The 17,881-nt window shown below is 36.1% G+C and overlaps 2 protein-coding genes across 3 annotated transcripts; one reads left to right on the forward strand and one right to left on the reverse strand.

Moving 5' to 3' along the window:
• Positions 1–1,470, forward strand: LOC109005611 (transcription factor MYBS1-like). Its single transcript, XM_018984622.2, has 2 exons — positions 1–560; positions 841–1,470. Exons 1-2 carry the CDS (start codon positions 148–150, stop codon positions 1,316–1,318), a joined length of 891 nt encoding a protein of 296 aa, XP_018840167.1. The 5' UTR covers positions 1–147; the 3' UTR covers positions 1,319–1,470.
• Positions 1,471–2,110: 640 nt separating this feature from the next.
• On the reverse strand, positions 2,111–17,162 carry LOC109005612 (histone deacetylase 15). Of its 2 annotated transcripts, none has more exons than XM_035690967.1 (18): positions 17,023–17,162; positions 16,482–16,732; positions 16,201–16,383; positions 15,192–15,306; positions 14,492–14,568; positions 10,264–10,339; positions 10,032–10,096; positions 9,369–9,424; positions 8,702–8,825; positions 8,468–8,593; positions 8,252–8,302; positions 7,757–7,825; positions 4,671–4,779; positions 4,266–4,345; positions 3,784–3,866; positions 3,652–3,697; positions 2,729–2,900; positions 2,111–2,392 (listed from the first exon to the last, which is right to left on the reverse strand). In XM_035690967.1, exons 2-18 carry the CDS (start codon positions 16,665–16,667, stop codon positions 2,274–2,276), a joined length of 1,737 nt encoding a protein of 578 aa, XP_035546860.1. In that variant the 5' UTR covers positions 16,668–16,732; positions 17,023–17,162; the 3' UTR covers positions 2,111–2,273. The 2 variants fall into 2 exon arrangements, with proteins under 2 accessions (XP_035546860.1, XP_018840168.2); XM_018984623.2 differs by having other exon boundaries at positions 16,201–16,386.
• Positions 17,163–17,881: the final 719 nt, after the last annotated feature.

Raw genomic sequence — 17,881 nt, forward strand, 5'->3', positions numbered from 1 at the left:
TACACACATTCCGTTCGACTTCATACTATCCTACGCACCACCTTCGTCTCCTTTGGTTTTTGCTTTCCTCCAATTTCACAACCAAAGAACTGAGTCTCCAGAACACTTTTTTCCTGCTCTAAGTTGGACAGCTGCAAAGCCAAAACCATGTCAAGTGTAATAGTTTGGAGCAAAGAAGAAGATAAAGCTTTTGAAAATGCCATTGCTACGCATTGGGTGGATGAGGACTCCAATGAGCATTGGGAGAAGATTGCTTCAATGGTCCCTAGCAAAAGCATGGATGAACTGAAGCAACACTACCAAATGCTAGTGGACGATGTACGAGCAATAGAGGAAGGACATATACCTCTCCCCAACTATGTAGGACAGGAAGCAACATCTTCAAGCAAAGACAATCATGGCCTTTCTGGGGCTACTGATTCGAATAAGAGGTCAAATTGTGGCTATGGAAGTAGGTTTTCAGGATTGGGAAATGACTCCGCGGGGCACGGAGGGAAAGGAGGGTCCAGGTCGGAACAAGAACGACGAAAAGGGATTCCATGGACAGAAGAAGAGCATAGGTATTGTTCAATGACTTTGGATTCATGTTGAATTTAACAAACTCTGCAACTTAGTGGTATTTGCAGTGTTATCTTTCCAATTGTTGAGGTTGGAGCTTGAGTTGAGTTAGATTTAAACCTATACTAATAGATACTATGCCTATATCTGACTCAAGAAAAATGATTGAAGTTGTATAATTGGAAATGAGTTGTGTTCTTTGGAAAATCGTATGTGAAATATGATAAAAGAAACCATAATTCTCTATGCATACTTAACACTGACCTACTTTTGGTTCTATAGGTTGTTTCTACTTGGCCTTGACAAGTTTGGCAAGGGGGATTGGAGGAGTATTTCAAGAAACTTTGTCATTTCCAGGACTCCCACACAAGTGGCTAGCCATGCCCAAAAGTACTTCATTCGCTTGAATTCGATGAATAGAGACAGGAGGAGATCTAGTATCCATGACATTACAAGCTTGAACAATGGAGATGTCACTTCTCATCAAGCACCCATTACTGGCCAACAGAACAACATGAATATGTCAAGTGTAGCTGCCATAGGACCACCGGTGAAGCATAGGGCTCCGGCTCCACTGCATATGCCTGGTTTAGGCATGTATGGAACACCGGTTGGGCATCCAATCGCTGCTCCAGGGCATATGGCGTCAGCTGTTGGGACTCCTATCATGCTTCCTCCTGGACATCATCCCCATTCCCACCCTCCTCCCTACGTAGTCCCAGTTGCTTACCCAATGCGACCTCCACCAATGCACCAATAACATTCCTCCCTGTTGTAGTCAAAGTTTTTCAAGCTTGCATACAGAGGAAGCGATTTATACAGGGAAATATCACATTGCATTGGTAACTCTGGACAGATCACGACACTGTTGTATCAAGTTTTAGCCGAAATATGCTTTGTAGATTATCACTACTCTATTAGTAGCCTTTATGCTATATATATATATATTAGGATAAATATGAATAACTTTCATCACAAACTTCGCGCCATTAAAAAATTATGTTCAGAAAGAAATTATACAAAACATGAAATTCAGAATAGTTTTTTTTTTAATGCTCAAAACAGACAAGCAAAGTGTTTCTTTATCACCTCATCTAATTCCAGACCCAGGTGTGCGGGATCTAATTTTTCACAAGTACAAGAAGCATTTAAATTGCACTAAACTCATTGGCAACAGGGGGGTTTGTCCGGTGGTCCTGCTTCTGCCAAAAGCATAGATGGTCTCACTCAGTTCGATTTTTCCCATTTAATGCTGTATCTCAATGTAGAGGAAAGAGTTTTTCTGCCAACTATGATGGCAGAGATTTTGGAGTTAACCATGTTAGACAGGATAGATAATGGCACAAGCACGTTGGATTCCATCATTTTCCGTCCGTCTGCGTAAAAAGCGGAGGAAAAAGGTGAAAAAAGCTCCCCGGACCGAGCCAGAACCCTAAAGAGGGTTGCTCAAGCTCAACTTGAGGGAGGGAGGGAGGGAGGGAATGAGAGTGATTGGGCATTATATTGGGGTTTGGCACTTGATATGCATTGCATTAGCCAAAAAAAAATGAGGGGCAGAGAATAAGAAGGAAATCTGTTTCCAAACTAAAGCCGCAAGTGCACATACAGTAACTTTAAACACGCAAGAGAGATCGTATCCAGAAACTAGCCGGTATATAGTGGTGCACAAAATTACACGGAAAGGGGTGCGTACATATATGATCTACAAAAATCAATCAACAGCCCTTTGATTTTACATGGAGATGCCCATTTAGTAGATGATACAAAAAACTTTTCTGCCCCCATTTCCACCATAGCGGTGCGGCAGCTCGTCGCCTCTTTTTAATCTGTTTCTCTGCAGGAATAGGTAAGAGAGATCTAATTAGGAACTTTAAAAGAGTAATGATACCCACACAACATAATTCATAACACGAAAAATAAGGATATTTTGGTAAAATGATGTTACTTTTACAAGTTAGTTTAGAAAAATATCCTTCCTTTTAAAACATTGTTGTGTAAAATATTGTGAAAAGTGATGTGTTCATCATTTTTCCAAAAAAAAAAAAAGGTTCGACGGTAAAGTGTTGTCTTCCCATCAAGTTTATGTTCTTTAGCTGGAGGAAGAACTAAATTTGGACCATGGTCCATGACACTCGAATGCATTATGAGGAAGAGATAGAGATATCCTCACTCTTGGTTTTCATGCAGTACATCCCCCATTGTGACTGCAAATCTGAATATTTGGACCCCAGAGCAGGCCAGAAGTTCATTTGAATTTTAAGCACTTCCAGAACAGTTTGCACGCCAGCTTTGGAAGGTAAAAAATTTTCTGGATTGCACCCAGGACTTTCGCCCAGCAATACCTTTTTTTGAGGAACGCCAAGTCAGAAATACATCACATTAAAGAAAATTATTGCTATAACAATGAAGTCGGTATTTCAGTAGTATAGCACCATAGAACAAATTGCCTCGAATTTTGCTATTATAAATCTCCTAAACACCTCACACCAATATCTGAATAAGTTTATTGTCAATGATGGATATTAAGCAGGTTGAACCCAAAGCAGATAGTTCAATATTGATTACATGAAAAGTTTGTACTGCTCACAGTCCTACAAAATTTGTGCAACTATGCTTTATACCCTCTTAACTTTATGGTAAGTTTCTATTTGGTCTCTACCTATCGAAAAGCTTCTTCTATTTGGTCTCTGACCCTAGGAACTTCGTTCTCTCTCTCTCTCTCTCTCTCTCTCTCTCTTTGAGATAAGTAGGAATTTCACAAAATCATTCTCCCCAAGCTTGGAGGAATATTGCAGAATTAACCTCTATGAAATCTCTGTTACTACAAGTGTTTCTCACCCATGAATCCTGCACATGATAAGCATGTCTATTGTGCTTATACGCAGGAATGGTATGGTTGGTCGTAAACATGTGAGGCTCATGTGTATATAATTTTCAGTGGCTCGGATGAGGTCCCACAAATAGACTTAACATTTGCAACAATCTGCAAAGTTAGCTGTTAACATCACTCTCAACCAAAGTTTGATGTTGTATAATGAAAGTTAGGCCTAACAAATATATAATGCATATTAACATGTTGGAAAAAATATTCACCTTAATCACAGCAGTAGCAGAAGATGATATTGAACGCAGATTATAGCTGCAAACAAATGCATCAGACAAGTTATCCAGATGAAACAGAGGGGAACTAATTGTAAAATTAAGTATCAAATTGTAGCAACAAACCCGCCCTCAAGAATGACAAGCAACTTTCCACCAGAAAGGATATTCAACATGTGTGTCATCTGTGCATAGCCTGCAGGAGTAACCTATATAAACAAAATTACTCTGCGATGTAAGAACGCAAAAAAAAACAAAAGGAATCAACATAACCCTGACAAACTCTGGAATGCTAAATCCAATAAAAAATGACAAAAAATCCATTGCTTAAGTTTTGTGCCAGAACTTTAAGCAGTGGATTTTTGTTTACTTCTCTTTTACCTATAAAAAAAAACTTTAAGCAGTGAATTTTCTATCTTACAATAATTAAAAAAAAAATTCAAAGTTTCTTAAATTCTTTACACGGCTTCTAGATATGCAGCACATTGCACAATTCACTAGAAACACCAAAGAGAAACAAAAAGGTCTGGCCATAGTGCTTATTTAATTGAACAAGCGAAATGACGAGAAGGAAAGAGATTCACTCTGCCAACAAGAGAAATCCTTACATCACAGCATCCTAGGGGATCACCCCTTGCAGCATCAAACCCCGCTGATATGATGGTAAAATCGGGAGCAAAATCAGAAGCTGCAATAATTTGACATTGGAAAGCCATTAAATGGGTTTCAGCTAATAACCAAGTGCAGAAGATTGTACTTGTCATGAGACATGACATGATCGCACATACTGAAAGACAAAATGCAAATATGCGAGTGCAACTAGTATCAAGTGAAAACTCCACCTTCCACGAGAAAAATGAGAACTTAAAAAAACATAAACAAATATACAAGTCCTAGATAATTTCACTTATATCTAAAAGGAGAAATACTGTAGGTGCAATTCAGCAATTATTTCAGTATTTTGCATCTTAATGGTCTGGGAGAGGAGGAAGAAGAAAATAGGAGATGACAACCTATAGGAAGCACAACATGCTGAAAGGCAAAAATATAATCATTGTCGCCAACGCCCCCACGACTCCATGGAATATTCACACAGTATCCTTCTGCCCCCATGGTACCAAACTGAAGAAATCAAGATATTATCAATGAGCATTAGTTTCTTCTTTACTGATAATAAATTATATATATATATATCAATGAGCATTAGTTATCTTACAAATACCAACCAAATAGCATAATAAAATAATGAATGAAATACAATTGACAAGACATAAACATATTAACAGAGAAATGTAAAGCTTGTCAGGAGAAAGTGTCGATGACCACCATCGGAGTTTTCTGTACAGGTCCCGCTGATTCGAGAGGAGATATTCCATCATGATGGCTCTGTGAAGGATCATGGAGCACTATTTGTAAATTATTATTCCAGGGCGCATGATGACAAAAAGAAGCCTCTCCACTCACATCAGGCTGTGAATGTGATGGAACTTAGAGACCTCCTAATGATCAATTTGATGTCTAATCCTCCAAATCATGATGCGAATCATATAGATTTCAAAGGCTTGTATCACTCAAGATGCTATACAAGTTCTTTCACTTGTCTTTTCAAAATCATCCATCTCGACATCTCCAAGGTCGCATTTCAAGTTGCCCCTTCAACTTTCCAGCACATGGTGACCACAACCAACCATGGAACCAAAGCGCTGATGCCAAACATGATGCTAGGTAATAGAGATAGAGAAGGAACACACAATAACATGTTCAAAAAAAACTAAGGACAATAGAGTGGTTGTACCAGCCAAAACTCATCTACGTATTATTGTAACACCTGGTGGGTTGTCCCTTCCTTGACTATTCGAACTCGCCTTAGGGCATACTTATTAGATCTCTTCAGGTACTATTGGCAGAGGGGAAGTGCCACTTAGAGACTTCGAATCAGAAGGAAGGCAGTCGGGAAAGCCCTAAAGGTAAGAAGGTCTTTGTTCTAGTCAAGAGACTTAGCTTAGAGAAAGAAAACCTTCAGGACAGGTATTGTTGTTCGTATGTCAAGGGCTGGTAAGGTTTTGTGTGTTTTATTGAATTAAACCACATGCTCCACCGCTTGTGCAGGCCCCGGTCAATAGCATTGAGTTTCAGTCGCACCACCGTATAGGGATACCACAATTAGCTATATCGTACGATAACTTGCAGGAAGACCGTTCAAATGATTAGTTATATCATACGGTAACTTGACAACTTTTATTCTTATTCGTTTATGCTCACAAAAGGCATTCCTTTTATTAAGTAATTAAAAGATTTCATTTATAAACTCAAAAAGCATAGTCTAACAGGAAGTATACAAGAGGAACACCTAACTAGGAAAAGAGATGAGAAAATCAGGAGGACTGCCCATTAAAATCTATAGAGGCTGTCCAAAAGAGCAGAGTCTTGAAGAAAAATGTTTTAACCTCTTCCATTGTGCACTCGTGGTCCTTTAAGTTTCTTTCATTCATTTCCCTTCAGATACACCACATTAGACATATATGGACCATCTTCCATACAATCTCAATTTGTGGGTGGTCATATAAAGCTCTCCAAATTGGCAAATAGGTCTACTATCTGTTTGGGCATAACCCAAGCCAACTCAACTCAGCCAGGGAAGTCATTGCATAAGGTGCTGGCAATCCTGCAATAAAGTAAGAGGTGCTCTGCTAATTCTCCATTCTTCCTGTGCATACAACACCAAGAATCTTCCCTAAAGATGATATCCATGCAAAAGAAGCTGCCCTCCAAGGCACCTTAGCACACCAAATACTTCTACAAGGAAAGGAATTACTTTCGTGGTGTATAAGGACCTTACAAAGATTGAACAACGAACTTCCATTTCTTGGAAGGGGACCAAAAGAATCTGATCTGCATCACCCAGGCATAATCTGGTAGAGTACAAGAGGTTGAAGAACTCTATGAAGGTGTTAATTTCATAGCCATGCGCTACTTTGATAAAGCTCACATTTCATTGTGTGGATCCATTGGAGAGCTTCAATAAATCAGCTATTGAAGCCTCTTGTACACACAATTCTATACGTCTCTGGGAAAACTTGCTTGAGAGCCCTGTCATCACACCGTAAGTCATGCCAAATAAATCCTTGAGCCCTCCTCGAGTTATGCCACTAGAAAAATCCCACCATTCTTTCCTAATAGTTTTCCCAAACCCTATCCCATATGGCCCATGTACCTCATCAGCACCAATCCCAAGTACAACTAAATTTCAAATTCACCATGACTTTCGACAAGCCCTCACTCTCATGTTGGTAGCGCCAAAGCCATCTCCCTAGGAGGGCATGGTTAAACAAATTTTCAAAATCCCAAGCCCTCCTCAGACATTGGAGAGAACATCTTAGCCCCATTTACTAGGTGAAATTTGAACAATCCACCTAGCTTGCTCCATAAGAAATCCCGTAGTAACTTCTCTATATGATTGGTGTGAAGTGGAAACAAGGATATCAAGTATGTAGACATATAGACTTGGCCTTAAAAGAGACTCCAAATGGGAGGTCTAGATATTTCAATTATTTCATCATTATGACAACACCATTATGGGCATCCATCTACAAATGTTGGAAGTTGAAATTTCTTATCTGACATGAAAAACTGTAGTAGATGTGCTACACATTTTTTTTTTATCAGTATAGTAGATGTGCTACACATTACATGATTCTTCTAATTTACTTGAGAATACAAGACTAAATAATTTACAAAAATAGCATATAAATTCACAGTTCCCAACATATTCATAATCTATCTTATATCATATTCCCATAATGTATCTAATCTATCTAATACTTAGGATGGCAGCTTCTTGCTGCCACGTCAAATAACCAAGGCATTCATCAAAAGTACATTAAACTAGATATTCAAGTAAAAACAATTATTGTACTTATAATACTATGGATGTGAAGGAGTTGGGAAAATCAAGGAGCAAGCAGAGATAACAAGTCATGTATCTCAGTTTTTTCCTCTTCCACGAACAACATCATGTCACCAGAAAATTGTGATAATCATCACCTAGCTGAGTTTGCTGGGAGAGTTAGTCCATTAAAAATGTAGAGCAATGAATTACCTCATGTGCAGCTCCAGTACCAGGATAGAACTTTCCTCCCTCATGTCTATGCAATGATATATACAAGACCTATAAATTCGGTCCAACTCATCAGCACTAAAAAGCAAAAAATAACTTGCTAGGACAAGCAAGTTTGAATTAATCCAACAAAAAAAATTCAACAAAAGAATTTTAATTGAAATGGAAGGGGGCAATTAGTCAAGTGCATCCTTACAAACCCTATAATATGTTTTTTTATACCATTATAGCATAATTGGGACGTTTTATATTAAAAATGCATTAAAACTCTTTTACAATATCAATGGGAACTTTTGCCAATGTAAAAAGCTCCCGAAAAGCTGTAACACAAAACAAAATTGGCTTACTCATTCCAACTACATAAGCGACATCGCTGAGAACTTACCACCTCCTCAAAGACTTAATCATTCAAAATGACTAGTGCATTAAAGGGTTGGTGTGCATAGTGAAATGAAATTCAATTATCACAAAGCTCACCGATTTGTTCTGTTCAAATATCTCCTGTGTGCCATTCCCATGGTGAACATCCTACAGGAACGGAAAATAGAAACCAGCATGAAGTTTAACAGCATAGCATTTAATGGATTCAACACTTAGTCAGAAAGTTGGAAAAAAAGAACAGCTATATGCTAAGTATTATTATGAAGAAACATACAAAACAAAGCATCAAATGTAGTAAAGAGTACACATTACCCAATCAACAATAAGAATTTTCTTAGCCCCAGCAACCTGAGCTGCTAATGCAGCAACTGCCGCATTATTGTGGAGGCAAAACCCCATGGCCTGTCTTACACCAGCATGATGACCAGGAGGTCGAACCTGACTCAAAAAAATAACAAGATCAAAGAAAGCATAGAGTTTGCAAGAGTTCTCTGTTACTTCAATAAGCTTGAAACGGACAGTATTTAAGTACTAGATTTCTCATACCAGAGCAAAACCATTTTTGGCACGCCCAGAAAAAACTTCTTTAGCTAGATCAGCGCACAAACCTGCTGCAAGCCTAGCAGCGTGTGCTGAATGCTGATTGGCATATGTGTCAGGAGTGAAATAACTGCAATCATATAAAATTAATCAACAAAAAACCTAATCTCATGTCACAATCTGTCAGTGTCAGTGTTTACAAAAGCTTGCTTAAGCACAAACGACTTCCACAATGACTCAAAATATATCTCCTTAAGAGCATTCATTAGAGGAGCTTAGATTACTAGAACTTTATTTCTAAGAGCCAAAGCTGTAGATTTCGATGGCCTTGATCTTCATGATTTTCTTGTTTCCATTCCTACTTCCTAAATAGGTGGTACCTCTTGTATACCCTCTTATGTACTTGGGCTATGCCTGTTATTATTTATAAAATCGATTTTACTTATAAAAAAAAATACATCTCTCCTTAAATAATACTTAACTAGTTAGGATTCTATCATGTTTCTTTTCACTTTTCTCTGTTGGGCCAGTAAAGAACAAGTTGAATCAGGAAAAATTTGCCAAGTACCAATATTGCAAACGGGTGGCTGTATGTCCAAACAGGCAAACTAACGCACAACAACTAGAAGCAAAAGAGCATGAGAGAGAATTGAAATCCAGTGGATTAACATACCTGTATAGAATCTGTCCTGTAAGTTCAACAGTTTCAATATGCTCCAAGGAATGGACCTTTAATTCCAAAATGTAAAACCAGTGATTAAGAGTTATTACAAATTGTTTCATAGACAAAAAAAAAATCTTCTGCGTTTAGTTTTGGAAAAAACAGAAAACAGAAAATAAATTGGCCAGTCAGTCTGCTTATTATTATTATTATTATTATTTATTATTTTTATTGTCACCGGGTGTCCGAGAACAACGTCCATACTAATCTCGGGAGTGCACAGGCCCTCAGCAAGGAGTTTCCCGCACCTCGGGTAATTTGAGGGAAAAATCCCTCAGTCCAATTGCCCCTAGGAATTGTTTGCATCCAAGAGGATTTGAACCTTAGACCTAAAGGGAGCATACCACCAAGACCAAGGTCTTTACTACTTGAGCCAACCCCTAGGGGTTCTGCTTATTATTATTATCATGGCAGCAAAAGAGAGGTCTTTCATGGACAGCTCAAAGATAAAAGGCAGAGATTCCATTGTTTTGAATATGCCTTTTCTGTCAGCCCAACAAATTTCCACAGATATTTCAGATGAACACCCCTGATGCCATCCACAGATTCTATTGACTGTTGGGTAGTTAATAACTTCACTCTCACATACCTCCAAGGTAATGGGTGCTTACTTACCATCTGAAGTTCTTCTTTTGTAATTTCTCTAGCAGGAATAGGATAACATTTTCCAGGAAATATACCTGCACAGGTTAACATTTGCCAATTGCTTGTCAGACTGATGATGGAGGGATTAACCAGTGGTAGAAAACTTACTCGCAGGCTGCCGGTAGGATGAAAATTTGATAAAATCAAAGTTCAAATAAATTAAAATCCCTAATTCATGATAATTTGCAACACAGGTAAATACCGGCTGTAGCAAGGCTAGCAGCAATAGCTTGGAGACGATCTGGTCTTTCTGGATGTGGATGTGTCTTCATTTCAACCTACTCTAGCATAGCAAACACCCAAAAATAGAAAAAAAAAATTGTAAAGCATTATATAAACAGCAATAAGAAATGTTCAACAATAAAATTTTACAATGATATGCGAGCTGAACTCACAGCAGAGAATCATGAAGTAAGGAAGCTGTAGAAGGAAGCTGAAGAAGTTTATTAATCCAAAGGTGCCCTAAACCCAAAGCTAAATGATTGTGGAGACAAGGAACTCATTTGAAACTGAGACCTTTTCCTTCCAAGCCAGTGTTATGACTAACTCAAGATGGAACATAACTGAATCCACTGCAGACATAGAGATACATGACTTATCTGGATTCAAATGTCCATGCCCAAATCTATAGTGCCCTACTCTTTACACCCCATATTTTATCAATTACACAGTAGCTTGTTTTATACTTACACTAATGTATGCATCCAACCCAACAAAAGCCATAATTGCTCAAGAAATAGAATTCGGCAGAAATAATCAAATATGCAAAACATGATACAGCTTGCAATGTTGCATCTATTTCATACACAAATCAACAATTCTTAGTCAAAAATTGCCTTTTCCACTGGCTTCAATTCAGGGTGCAGTTTCATCTTTGACAAAAAGCGTGCAAGTCATAAGTAAAAAGCCAATTTAAATAATGACAAGTTGGTAGAAAGCCAATTTAAATTTCAATAGGGGCAGAGGAGCCAATTTCATAAGTACGTTAGCACATAGATACATATAGCCTCTCTATTGCTTGGCACACGTTTACGTAAAAGAAAAACAGACAAGTCTTTTTTTTTTTTATCAGTAAAGAAGAACTTTAAATGAGAAAAATAGGCATAGTCCAAGTACACATGACATATACAAGGGCAACACCTATGCATGATTGTCTAGAGATACAAGGAAGTACAAGTCTTAAAATTATATCGTAGTAGCAGAAGTTGTAACTGTATACAAGAGTTACATATCAATAAAACCATCTCAGAAGAAAATTTTCCTTCCAAATACAAAAGTTTCCTACTTTGCCATAGTCATAAAACTTCTTTTTTTTTTAATAAGTACGAATTTATTAATACCAATAGGCATAGCCAAGTACATTGGTTGGGGTGCAAAAAAGATACAAGGAACAATAAGCCCAACAAAGCCCTAGCCCAACAACAAACCCATCTAGGAAAATGAACCTAACAAAGCCCTAGCCCAAGCCCAAAAATGTGCCTGCCCCAAACCACCACCAGTGCAACAATGCCTATCCCACCAAACCAAATTTTGCCCATATACCAAGCCACTGTAAATTCCCCAACACATTGGTCCTACTAACAATATACAATTGGTTCTGTCTTCCCTCTGGTCCTCCCTCGACTTGAACTACCCCCTTATCATCACAATTGATTGCCCAAATAAGACGCTTTAACTCTCTGCTCTTCTTAGATCTTGATTTTGTGCCAAATATATGACCCACATCTGTTGCAGTGAGTAGTGTTGTGAATTGGTCCTCAAATCCTTCACAGGTGAGCATACCACCAATGCCAAGCCTACAGTTCCACATACAGTTCAATTTTACTTATGATTGCTTTGTTCTTAGAATTAACCAATCAAAACTAATAAATAAATGGCTTGGAGGGGTAGGCTCAACTGGTAAAGGTCTTGGTCTTGGTGGTATACTCTCTCCAGGTCTAAGATTCAAATCCTCTTAGGTGCAAACAATTTCTAGGGGTCATCAGACGGGGAGAATATTCCCTTTAAATTACTCAAGGTACACTGGCGAGAAACTCCATGTCAAGGGCTTATGCACCCTCGAGATTAGTCGGAACTTTGTTATTGGAGACCCAATGCCAATAAAAAAAATTTAGAGCTCATTTAGACACTTGCAGTATCTCATAATTATGTGAATAATAGTTAAATGGTCTATGAATAGTAGTGAAATTGTTTGAGTTAAGATGTTTTATAGAGTTTTGAAAAATGAGAAAAAATTGAATAAAAATATTATAAATTTAAAAACTAGTTTGAATATAATTTTTTAATATAATTTTTATTTTGAAATTTGAAAAGTTGTATTGATTTTTGTGTTTTGTTTTGAAGTTTGTAAGAGTTATAATAATTAAGTAATGATTAGATGAAACAGTTGAATATTTGAAATTGAAAAGTGTTTTGTATTTGAATGATGTTTGGAAAGAAAAATTGTGAGAAGTTTTGAAAATTTCTCATCTCATCTCATTTACCAAGCGTACCCTTAGTAATTACATTCATCCATCTGATACCCCATTTTGATAAGTGATAAGGGTAGGTGGTGTGGAATCCTACATTGTTTGAGAATGAGAAGTTCTTGCTTTTTATAATATTCCAATATGGTTCCAATTGTATCATTGACTAATCTTTTTAAAGTATAGATTATGTGGCTTGAGCCTTCCATTAGGGCATTACAAATGGTATCAGAGCCCATCCCAACCAGAAATGTGGGACTTGAGCTGTGCCACCTACGACGAACTAGCCTGACGAGAACGTCGGGAATATAAGGTGGGAGATTGTGATACCCCATTCTGATAAGTAATAAGGGTAGGTGGTATATGAAATCTCACATTGCTTGGAAAAAAGAAGTTTTTGCTCTTTATAATATTCCAATGAGACTCCAATTGTATCATTGATTAGTCCCTTTGGAATAAAGGTCACGTGGTTTGAGCCTTCTATTGGGGCGTTACAATCCATTGCATTCCGTTATTCTGATTACATACCTTATACTTCCTCAAATTTATAAGAAAAGCTCATATGGTTCATTGGAATGAAGTATCCAAGGAGAAGGATTTGGATCTCTTTTTTCAACTTAAATGGATTGAACAAATTATGAAAAGCACATGTTTTTCTATATATGGATTTAACCTTTTTTTTATAATTAATAAGAATTTCATTTCATAGCGCAAAGCCCCAATCTAAGTACAAAGGACGCATACAAGAAAGACACCAATCCAAAAAGTAAAAAAAGATATAAGAAAATCCTGTAAATTGAACCCATTGAATTTTGTATGGTTTGTCCAGAAGAAAAAGAAGTATTGAAAATAAATCTTGAAGAGCTCCTCAAAAGGACCATCCACAATCTTCAAAACTTCTATTACTTTTTCCAAGGAAATGGACTGTAATCGTGGGGAATAAGGGCATTAAAGAATGAACTAAAATTGAATATCCCTTTTCTGGCAGAGGCCCAAACGTCTTCACCCCCACTTCTCAAACCAATGGAATATAACATATTAAAAAAGTGATGAAGACACCCACCTCCCAATCATGGACTAATAAAACCTACGTTCCACTACACGAGATTACTAGAAATCTCCTAATGATAAGTTACAAAAGCATCCTTGGCACAAGCAATACTATACACTTCTAGAAAAGCTTCATTTAGGAGGTTGTTTAAGCATTATTAGTATGCGGATGTGAAATGATTAGGTGCAAGATGTAATTTCAAATTTATAACACCGGTGATTTTGTTAGAGAAAAACCCTCAAAGATCTCAAGTGCATCATATATTTTCAAAAATTAATATCACAAATTAGCAATTATGGTTTGAGTCCCTTGATTTTAAATCCTCAAAGTCAAATGTAACCCTAATTATTTCTATTTTATAATTGATAGAAAAAATCACTTAGGCTCTATTTCTCTTAGTCCAGACTATAGATTAGACAAAACAAAACTTAAACCACGTTATAAATGATAATAAATAAAAAAATTACTAAAATTGAAGGGACATGATATTTAGGGTGAGTTTGGATCCCAAATTCATTTCAACTCATCTCAACTCATCATTACAACTTTTTCAAATCCCAATACAAAATATAATAAACAATTCAAAATTTTCAAATCCCAAAATAATAATAATATTAAAAAATAATATTCTAACAATATTTTATCATCTCAACTCAACTCAAGTCAACTCACTTCAACATCCAAACACACCCTTACTCTCTAAAAAAAATGCTAAGATGCGAACAAACACAAAAGGATAGAGAAAATCATTTTTGAGATAACTTAATAAGTAAAAGACTTATTAGAAGCACAATACAGCACAAATGATTGTGAAATCAAAACCATATGCACAGAGAAAAAAAAAGCTTTGTACAAGAGAAAACCTAAGCAACATAGAGAGGTTGAAGGAGATATGTAGAAAAGTAGCACCATACTTCTGAGTGTAGCAACATTCTCTCATCAAAACCTATTGCTGTAGAACTATTTGAGGTTGAAATTTGGGAGCCCAAGTCTACATAGACAAGGAGAAAATGATTATGGCCAAAACAAACAGTTTTGCAAGACAATAATGTCCTCAATTTCAGCTACAAGAATAACGGAGAGAAGAAACTAAATTCTTTTTTTAATTTTTTTTATAGGTAAGCAAGAACTTTATTCACGAAAGCAATAGGCATAGCCCATGTGAACAGGACATATACAAGAATTACTTTATGGAATTGTGTTCTTTTTCTTCATCCCTATAGTTGGCTGTTTCCTATCATATACTTTCTGTATACGATACTTGCAAGAAAAAAAAAAAAGAACACCCTAACTTTTTTTTATAAGTAAAATAACAATTTATTGAAATAAGTAAATAGGCATAGCCTGAGTACACGAGGTATACAAACAGCATACACCTAGTTACAAAATTAGGAGCTATAAAGTGAAAAGAGAACACCCCAACTTTGACATTGAATCAACACCCAAAGTTTAGGTTCATAATCATAGCACTTATAAGAAACCGATGGCTTCAATAAATAAAAAAATAAGCTGCAAGAAAATAAGAAGCATCATTTATAAGATTCTTGACCAAAAATTTTAAAAAACATTGAAAATGATATGAGACAAATGTAATAGCCAAGTAAGCATTCCCACCTTTGTTTCTTTCTTTTATTTCTAGTTCGATTTCTGCTGGACCTACATCTTGTGAAAAGGGAGATGCAAAAAACCCATGTTTTAGGATTCCAGATTCTTTATGCTCCCCACAGATCTGCATGGAACAAAATAGCAGCAAACTCATTCATAGACAAGCACATCACCTTGGAATATATGAAGAGCTACACTATCAAATGAGGAAGAAACAATATATCTAGAGTTTTTCCGAGTAAGGAGAAAACAACACTCACCTGGAAACATATATATGAGTTTCATAATAACCAGGAAAAGAGATAAAAGACGCAATAATGAAGGAAAGTACGTCATTTTTACTAAGTATACAAATTTGACACTTGTAGATAATGTATGGGAACAAAGAGTTTTTGAGAGCTTTCTCAAAATTTTGTTACTCTCCAAACATCTTTACACCAAAACAATCCCAAACATCAAAACATTGGACTTTTGAAATAGATTTTAGTGGTATGAACTTACATGAATTTCTTGTATCACTAAATCATCAAGCATGGGAGATGCTCTTGTATATGTCCCATGTACTCGGGTGATTGCCTATCCTTATCAACAATAGAATTTTGTTTACCAATCAAAAAGAAAAGAAAACCGCTCTTGTATATGTCTCGTATACTCGGGCTGTTGTCTATTTCATGATCAATAAAATTTTTGTTTATCGATCAAAAATAAAAAATAGAAAACAAAACTAAAACAACTTTCACAAACTCAAGAAAAGCCTCTCACAAAAATTTTCTTCTCAAACATATTTTCAACAAGCCCCACCACTTTTTCAAAACTCAATATAAACATATCTCAAAAGCTTTCTTAATCCAAACATATTTGCAATGGGTCCCAACAAACTCATTTTTAGAGTTTTTTTCAAAAGTTTCAGATATCTTCAGGAAATTCTAACATCCAAACATCCCCTTCATCCAGAGGAAAAAGTATAAAAAAATCTAATAACAATAGCTAAAAAAAAAGAACTGAAGAATAAACATACATCACAATGAATAACATCATCAAGGTTGACCATTGTACAATTGTTGCAAAACCACTTGACAACTTCTACATGCTCTTGTGCCGGCTCCCAGTCACTATCTTCATCATCGTTTTCATCAAAGAGGCCTTGATTGTTATACATATCTTGAAAAGTCATTTCTTTCTGCTGCTGCCTAGCCTTTTTCTTCTGCACAGAAATCACATTGTAAATTGCATGTGGCAACTAAAATCTTCTGGAATTTTAAGCACATACGGCCTCAAGTGGTCAAGTGTTCCACTTACACAAATAACATGGCTAACTTCCCCACCATTTTCGTCACAACAAGGCCCAGCAGTGGATCCATCAGAGCCCAACTTGGTACATCTTCCATTAAGGGCTTGATGTGGGGTTTGGTCACTTTGTTTATGAAGACTGTTCTCAGCCTCGCCATTCGCTAAACGACTCATTTGAAATGTTTCTCTTGCCATGTTGGATTAAGAGTTCACACGGAGAATCGTTCCCTCATTGTTAACATCCAAAACATCACCCAATACTGTTCAATGGCATGCAGAAAACTACTTAGCAGCGCAAGCATACAATGCATACACACTCACGCATATATACAAACAGACAGGGAATATAGAGTAAAAACCAAAGAACAATACAAGCAAAAAAGAAACGACAAAACAAAACAAAACAAAAAACAACAAAGAGATGGGAAAACCCTAACTACAGAAAAAATACAAGCGTTAGATGTTATGGGAGCAATGGGAAATGAAGAGAGAGAGTGAAAGGGAAAATGAAATTTGAGGGACGAAGTTGAAGTTAGAAGTTGAACGTTACCTGGGAGTGGCGCAATCGGAAAAGGTCGCTTCCGATGGCAGAGAAAAGGCGAACAGTGAAGACCGATGCTGCGACCTGTGACCTAGGGAATTACCATCACATCTTGGGTAAAGAGAGTTGGGGGTTTTCACTTCTTTTTTTTTTCCCCCCCCCTTGCTTTGCTTTCTTGCAGTTTGCTTTCTTGTGAATTTATAGTTGTTACATGCAGTTTTTTTTTTTTTTTTTTTTAAATCTTAAAAATTTATTTTTATTTACAAAAATATTATCCAAGCAAATATATTATTGACGTTATGACATCAGTTAGGTTGTGTTTGGATGTTGAAGTGAGTTGAGTTGAGATGATAAAATATTATTTTTTAATATTATTATTATTTTAGAATTTGAAAAAATTAAATTATTTATTACATTTTATGTTAAAATTTGAAAAAATTATAATGATAAGTTGAGATGAGTTGAGAGGATTTAAAAAACCAAACAAAGCCTTAGTATAAACAAAATATTTTTGCTTTATATAATTATATAATTTTTATGAATTCTATAAATTTTACAATAAATAAGGTAATTACACCGACTTATAAATAATAGAATTTTGAATATTTTTATTAGTGTTATGGATTCAATAATAAATGATTTATTTCATATCTCTTTCCTATATTATATATTTTTTCATGTATATAATCGGTTATACCGTCTGCTCTAACTGTTATTATGCATATGACCTATCGCTTATTGTCATTTCTATTAATACTATCTATTTATCATATTTATTATCTGAGATATACGCCTTTGACTTATAAATAACAAAATTTTGAATATTTTTATTAGTGTTATGGATTCAATAATAAATGATGTAATTACA

Source organism: Juglans regia, chromosome 6 (assembly GCF_001411555.2).
Source record: "Juglans regia cultivar Chandler chromosome 6, Walnut 2.0, whole genome shotgun sequence".
Taxonomy (NCBI): domain Eukaryota; kingdom Viridiplantae; phylum Streptophyta; class Magnoliopsida; order Fagales; family Juglandaceae; genus Juglans; species Juglans regia.